The sequence below is a fragment of the Sinocyclocheilus grahami genome, unplaced genomic scaffold, assembly GCF_001515645.1.
Source record: "Sinocyclocheilus grahami isolate Dianchi unplaced genomic scaffold, SAMN03320097.WGS_v1.1 scaffold1642.1, whole genome shotgun sequence".
NCBI lineage: Eukaryota > Metazoa > Chordata > Actinopteri > Cypriniformes > Cyprinidae > Sinocyclocheilus > Sinocyclocheilus grahami.
The window spans coordinates 14,866-23,105 of NW_015506821.1; the positions used below are offsets into that span (position 1 = coordinate 14,866).

General features: G+C 37.3%; 1 protein-coding gene across 2 annotated transcripts in view; it reads left to right on the forward strand.

Annotated features, from left to right (window-relative positions):
* The first annotated feature begins 4,714 nt into the window (after window positions 1-4,714).
* raraa (retinoic acid receptor, alpha a) overlaps window positions 4,715-8,240 on the forward strand; it is a 40,491-nt gene continuing 36,965 nt past the window's right edge. The window contains exon 1 of one of the 2 annotated variants that reach the window (XM_016258100.1): window positions 4,715-5,461. In XM_016258100.1, coding sequence (XP_016113586.1) covers window positions 5,323-5,461 — 139 coding nt within the window. In that variant the 5' untranslated portion in view covers window positions 4,715-5,322. The remainder of the gene's footprint in view (window positions 5,462-8,240) is intronic. The other variant, XM_016258101.1, reaches the window with a different exon arrangement.

Sequence of the window (8,240 nt, forward strand, 5' to 3'; positions counted from 1 at the left end):
AGATTCCTTGAAGATCCCGGACGAGCCCCCACTTTATGTTACCCAAATTAATTTAGGTTATGGCTTTTAAGATTTGCCTCGGCATAAAATAATTTTGTGGTCTGCCAGGAGTCTCACAGTTCAACATCAATGCAAGCTTTTATTTCTATCATTTACTATTGTCCAGGGAGAGACCTTCTGAGAATTAATTTGGGTAGTGACAGTAACCATGAAAAGACCAACCTAATGCATTTGAATAAGCTGCATGTGGCTGGCGACAACCTATGTGTCCTGTTAAAGGCCAAACGCTATTGTCCTGGTTTAGGGCACCTTTCTTAACTTCCAGGAAATAATATATTTTAGTGTGGGTTATAAAATAGTTTAACACCCTCAAAAGTACTATCCACAATTACTGCCATTAGCCTGGCCCATAAAGTCACCTTTACCCCCTTATTACCCCTTTATCACCATACTCAAACTCTGGCTGGCCTGGCATGGGGGTGGGGTGGCTTTGTGCATGTCTCTTATGTAATCTGCAATGTGTAAATAAGGTTTAAATAAAGAAATTGTTTTAGGATAAATGCACGGGTTTCTCAGTGTTGAAATATTTCTTACAACACAATTACATTTTTAAATTTTTTATTTTTTTTGCCCATCAGTCCCAGTGAGTCACAAAAACTCACATCACATGTCCTCTTTCTTATGAAGTTCCTACTAAATGAAACTCATGAAAAACACACTCAATCACTGTACATGCTGTAAGAGCCACTGGGTGAGTTGCACCATTAAGCATTAATTTTAAAACCTAGATTAAATCAAAGTTGATCTAATAATTCATCCATTCTTCAAACCACTTGTACTGTACTGTATGTAGGGCTGAGTAACTTGTTGCTGTTTAATGATGGGAAATCTATCATGACAAACAACTGAAACCAGTTGGATTTGCAAATAAAGTAAGCTGTGATTGTAGAGTGGTCCAGGTCTCAATATATTAAAAGACTGGAGGAGGGACAGTGCTGTAGAGGAATGCTGAGTTTGCTATTTTGTCAGCAAGTACTGCATTAAAACACACAGTTTTATATTCACCCTTTGCTTAGAATGAACATATAAGTCAGGAGTATACAACACTTGCTATTCATTGACCCAAATAAAAAAAAATGCAGTGGACACATGGTGAACACATAATGTTATTTATTATTTTGCATTAGTTAAATGCATATCAAAGCTTACAGCTTTTCTCAGAACAAAATTTTATTTTTCTGAGTCTTGTTTTTACAATGACTTTTAATCAACTGGTGTTGCAGTGATTCTTAGTGGATGTATGAAGTCAGTTCCCCTCAAGTTCACAGTGTTTTAGTAGAGTATCTACATTATCACATTAACTATGAATGTTCCAACAATGCAGGGGTGTACAAACTTGTTCCTTGAGGGACACTGTCCTGCAGAGTTTAGCTCCAGCCTCAATTAAACATACCTAAACCAGCTAATCAAGGTTTTAAGTCTCACTAGAAACTTTCAGGAAAGCGTGTTGGAGTTGGATGAAGTTAAACTCTGCAGGACAATGGCCCTCCAGGAGCAGGATTGGACGCCCCTGCAATAATGGGACCATGATCCTCAAAGTAGTCATTTCAAACTGTGTATCTATCGGTTTATCATTTCAGGCTTAAAAACCTATCTGTGAAACGTTTTGCTTGAAAACTTTATTTAAAATTAATGCCACTTGGTTTTGTTATTTAAAGGGGTCATATGATGCTATTTTAAAGATCATTATTTGGTGTATTTGGTGTAACAGAATATGTTGACATGCTTTAATGTTCAAAAAACACATTATTTTTCAAATACTGTACATTATTGTAGTTCCTCTATGCCCCGCCTCTCTCAAACGCGTCGTTTTCTACAAAGCCCCTCCTTCCGACAAGCAGTCTGATCTGATTGGCCAGCTGACCCAGTGCATTGTGATTGGCCGAACACCACAAGCACGCGTCGGAAATGTAACGCCCCTTTCCATAATCGCGAGCTACAGCTTTCAACATAAATATAAAGACAGTAAATAATGTCCTTAGTTTTACCATCAGTTCAAGCCCGAAAGGGGAACAGAGTCGCGTGACAGAAACAGTGATGATGCTCGTATGTATTTTCAGTACACAAGCCGCGATTAAGAAAGCTGACTCCACTGTGATGTGATCCTGTTTCTCTCTCACGCACACACACACACACACACACACATGACGCGATACTCTACACGGCACAAAACTCCACATTTGAACAGTCAATAGCAAATACTTAAACTATTAAGAAAATACACTTACAGTAGCTGAAGCGTCAAGTGCCAGATTGTCACAGCAAAGTCGGAATCGACCCATATTTTTTAGAAATAGCCTTTGCACAGCCAGCCTTGTAGGGTGCAAAGTTTGTAGCCTTGAAAGTTGAAAGCTAACCTCTCCTAGGTTCACAAAACTGTCGTCCATAAAACGCCTTGCACAAATTGTTTGCCGTTCTGTTGTAAATAAATCTTAACCAATGATTCCTCATTGCATCTACTTTCGGAAGGCCAAATAAAGTGCTTTTGCTTTCGCACTGAAACACACAGCGTCTCCCTGACATGGCTGCATCAGCACTACTGTGGTTCCTGAAACCATGCCTTCTTTCTTTGCATGAACATTTGGGTGGCATTATGCAAATATTTCCACATTGTGACGTAGACATGTGGGGGCGTGTTTGAATGAGGCGTTTTAGCCCGGTCTGGATCAGCCTTCTCTTTTAGATAGAATAAATCCTTTCGTAGGAGACTTTGAGCTTTGTAACTCTGCAGATCTTATACATGCACAAATAGCTACATAACACACTAAAACAAAAGGAAAAATAGAAATCGCATCATATGACCCCTTTAATGCAATGACATTTAGTGCCCAAACACTTTTGGGAGACTCTTTCTTGAATCAGCTTTTGAGATGACACTTTGGATATTCAGTGGAAAGCGTGAGATATGCACTTATAAAAGTTTACTAAGCCACCTCCAAGATGTTGTTGTTTTGTGAGTCATTTGAGGTGGTTTCTCTGGAAACTTTCAGCACGTCATTCAAAAGAAAGTGCTCTTCTTGCTGAGTGTGGTTGTGCAAGGCTAGTGAACAAGGTGGAACGCCTTTGTGTGATGTCAGATGAGAAAGGCATGGAAGCGAATCGGTGTCATGGAGTGGGTCATTGAGAGGTGAGGCTGACTGCTTCCATGGGTTCAGCAAAAGTTCAGCCGCATAACATTAGGCAAATTAGTAAGATGGCAATGGAGAGAGAGAGATAAATGAGCCATGAGACAACTAGAGAAGGGCCAAACTAGTTGAGAAGGAGGAACTCTAAAGCTGGTTTAAGAAACCAAAACGTAGAGGATGTGCATTATGTAATTCAAAAACTGTGAAACTTTGACAATTGAGTTTGAAAGATGACATTCTTTTTTATTCCATCGACTAGAAGTTGTCATTTTTGCATTGATATGTAATTTTGAACTAGACCATATGGTTCAAGCTGTTTTGCTTTCAATAAAGTTAATATGCATATGTTTTAAAGATCATGATCTGCAGATTGACTTCCATTCTATTTGGGGTCTCAGAGATCCCTGCTGCATGTATAAATATAGTGATTTCAACAATAACCTTGACTTAGTCAAATCTATTATTAAAAGATTGAATTATTTAACACTCTATTGTTGTAGCCTAACACAATATACTGTGTGTATATATATATACATTATATACATATTATTGTCGTCATTTGTAAGTCGCTTTGGATAAAAGCGTCTTCTAAATGACTAAATGTAGATGTAAATATATATATATATATATATGCCCTTTTAAAAAAAATAGGTTTGTTTTTTAATTTGTTTTTATTTTTTTGTCAATTTAACTGCAGATATAAAACAAATTGAAATATTGAAATATACAGAATATTTAGTTAGGCACATTGACAACAACAACAATAATAATAATAATTATTATTATTATAATTATGAATAAAATTAATAATAAATTAATTAATCATTTCAAACAAATCTAAATTAAAACTTTCAGTATGTCATGAAATAAAGATCTGATCATGGACTCAAATGGGTTTTGGTATAATGTTTGATAATGTTGAGTTTTGACATTTTGTGATTGATTGATTGATTGATTATTTGTTTATTTATGATTTCGGATGAAATGAGAACTTTAAAGAACTTGTTTCTGAATATAAATGTGCACATACTGACTATTGACTGGTTTGGTAAGTACACCTAATAAGCTCCTATCAGATAATGGCAATGAATGAATGAATGAATGAATGAACCTATGAAAAAATATATTATAGATGGGGAGTTAAAATCCCAAAGTATTGCAATTTTCGACACTTAAAAATTATTATTAATTAATTTATTTATTTTGCTGTTTGTTTAGAGAGTAGATTTGTCACAGACACATTATTCTTCAGTGATATCTGCCAGATTATGGGGAGTTTTTATTTTAGGGACGCTTTTTGGCAGCTAAAAAAACTTACATCATCATCATTAGTTATTTAGTTTGATTTATAAAAGGTGATAGAGATGCAGTGTGGGCAGGGCTTAGGAGACAGACGTTAATAAGGCGGGTGGCGATTAAAGGCAGATATGTAGATGTAGGCGTGGCCAGAACGTAGTCACTCGTCTCGTCACCATTAATGGGCGGGACCTACAGACAGCTGCTCGCTCTCGTCAAGATCCTCTCACACGCTCAGCAGCTACGTGCGCGTGAACACACGGTTACCGCGCGGATTAATAACGCACGCACACACAAGCTCGAAACGCGCGTTTGTGGGCGGTTTATAATCGGGAGGACACTAAACATTTCAAAAAGGATTTTGTTAATATCGCTGCACGAGTTTATGCCATCACGGAGACACAAACGAGACAAAATAAGCACATCGCCAAATCGGAGCTTCGCGAATAATATTGGACCAAACTCACCGTTCAACATTGGCCATTTGATGGATTTATGAATGCCTCGTTCGTTCTGTATTTTATTATTATTGTATTAACCGTTCAGGATTTGGAGTAAATGCGTATGGTCATATAACGGACTCTTTAGAAATTGCGCGTTTGAAACGAGGACGTTGTTGATCATTTATGTGAATATATTTTTGCAAAAAGTATTTCAGCGGACATTGATTGGACTGATCTCTGACCATGCACAAGCGCTTCAGCTTGAGTTTTACTCGCTTCTGTAGTTCCTGATCTCCTCTGGGAATGTCTGGGATGGATCCATCTCTCTGTTAAAGCTCTATGTGAGGTGTATAGTCGTGGGTCAGCTGTTATCTTGAGGAATTGAGTCCGACCTGATCATGTATGAGAGTGTGGATGTGAACCCTTTCCTCATGATGGATTACTATAATCAGAGCAGAGGATGTCTGATCCCGGACAAGATGCCCCATCCCTTCAGCTCATCCATCAGACATCAGCACTGGAGCGGATCCAACCACTGTACGTGTATCATTCAGCCAAACACTTTCACAGACAAGGCTTAAGCCTAGTCCTAGACTAAAATGTAAGTCTGAGCTGTTTCAGCTGAAAGAAACTTGCACTGACTGATCTTAAAATATACCAGTGCTTTTGTTTCGTCTCAGAAAGCACACCAGTAATGGTTTTTCTAAGCACGTTTATAAAAATTACTTAAATGTCCCAATTGAACTATGGCCTAATCCTGGCTTAGTCTAAGCCCTGTCTGTGAAACCGGGGCTTAATGTTTGTAGAGTCTCCTAAACTAAACTGCATTCAAATTTGTCTGCTTTAATTCAGTTTGTGTCAATCATTCATATACTGACATTTAAATCCAGATGGCTGACCCACTTACACACACAGACACACAGAGAAAGAGAGAGAGATGCTGGTGTCTGCATATAGCAGCATGCAGATCATCCCTTTGTATTTAACATGCTCGTTTATTACTTACCATCATCAAGCTGGCATGGTTTAACAACCATTTTGTAAGGATAACCAGATAGTTGCACTAAAATTGAGTCCTTAATATAAAGCACATGGCTCTGATTCTGAAAACATTTAATCATGCAGATCTTGGCTCTTGAGAGCTGCGCTTTTATGACAGCTCGTTAACCATGCTGAGCATTAATGGAACCGAGAATATGAATGAAATTCAGAACAAGGTTAATGGGGAACTTGCGGATGTGAAAATGTGTTGTGCTTAATAATGAAACCGTGTTGGATGAGGAGAGAAAGTAATTGCGGGATTTTTGCTTTAACCAGTTTTAAAAGAGTTGATCTGCTGTAGCTCTTTGAGCTGTTGTGGATGGTGACCCGGGTGCACAGGGTCAAACAGTCCGTGAACTTTGACATAGAAACAGGGACGTGATGAACACTGAAATCTTATTAAAAGAGTGGCAGAAACAATAGTTTACTAAATGTTCAGCTAAAATGTTGAGATCAGGTACATCAGACTCTCAGGACCCTGCAGAATTCTGTAATCACATAACATACATTACATTATGCATAGGAGTGTTGACCTAGTTTCTCAATTAACAACTTTTGCTTTGCCTCATTCTGGATTCATTCAGCCATTGTGTTGTCCAACAAAGAGATTTACATTTGTTTACTGATGCTTTTGCACTCATCTACTGAATCTACCAAAGATGATATAAGAGCTATAGAACCAAATAACCGCCGTTAGAAATAAATTTTGAAATATACTTTTTTTTGTTGTTGTCATTTTAAGAAATGTCTATAAGTTTTAAATAGACAAATTGTGCCATTTTCAAGGGATCCCAGCGGTCTGTGGACCCCCAGTTGTTCATGTAATCATACGTTGGTTCTGTTTTGATCAAACATTTCCATAGTATCACTTTGGTAAAGATACCAGTACAGTTCAGTCAAAAGTGCAAGTTTTGTTGGAGGTGTATGGATAAGATATGCTTTATGTAAGGGAACTTTGAGCCGTCAGGAGACCCTTACTCTTGGCTAAAGTGCACTATAAGCTATATTTCTCTGCAAGCACTAAATTGTATAAGGAATGGCTGTTTATGTGCCATTGCAAGTGAGCTTTTGCATGCATAATTTACCTTTTTAAAATAGCTTTTGTGATGATAAATTGCAATTTCCTTGATCTGCCCAATTCTTTTCTGGTTTGCATCAGAAAAGTAGAGACTTCCAGAAATGTGGAAATGTAACTGATTCATAAAGAATCTGGGTACAGTTTGGTTTTTGCAGTTTTGGATTTTAAAATATTATTTTTTATTTTTTATTATTAGGCCATTTGTGGTTTTTGGCATATCTTTTAAAGCACAACATGAATCGTCCACTTTTTTTTCCATAGGCATTTAAAAAAAGCCTGAGTTGAATCACATTACAATATTGAATTAAAATCAAAAAGTGTTTGAAATGTATAAAGTTATACATGTAAGTAGTTAGAGAGGAGAGATTGAAGAAGGTCTATCTTTTAAAGGTTTATACTTTTAATCACAAAGTATTTCTGGACTCCTACTGTTGGAGCAACACTTTCTGTGTTGCTGAACAAAGGCAGACAAGGACAGTTTCTGAGAAAAAGTTGTTGACAAAAAACTTGGACATTAAAGGAATAGTTCTCCCAAAAAAGAAAATTCCTTGAAAATGTACTCGGCCTAAGGCCATCCAAAATGTAGATGAGTTTGTTTCTTTATCAGAACAGATTTGGAGAAATTTAGCATTACATCACTTGCCCACCAGTGGATCCTCTGCAGTGAATGGGTGCCGTCAGAATGAGAGTCCAAACAGCTGATAAAAGCATCACAATAATCCACTAGTAATCCCCATAACTCCAGTCCATCAATTAGCATCCTGTGAAGTGAAAAGCTGTATGTTTGTAAATCCATCAATACGTTTTTAACTTCAAATCCTTGCTTCTGACTAGCAAGTCCTTTAGTAGAAAAAGTCATTTAGTTTTAATCAGGAGAGAAATACACTCAGATCAAGCACAGTTTACAAGTGAAAACAGTTCTAAACAAATACATATTAGTGGATTTTGATGTGAGGACAACAAGGGGTGGACTGTTTCTCTGGAGCAAGCGTTATGGATTATTATTTCACTTCACAAGACTTTAGTTGATTAACTGGAGTCGTGTGGATTACTTGTAGATTATTGCGATGTTTTTATGTTTTTTGATGCGGCTCTCATTCTGACGGCACCCATTCACTGCACAAGATCCATTGTTGCACAAGTGATGCAATACTAAATTTCTCCAAATCTGTTCAGATGAAGAAACAAGCTCATCTA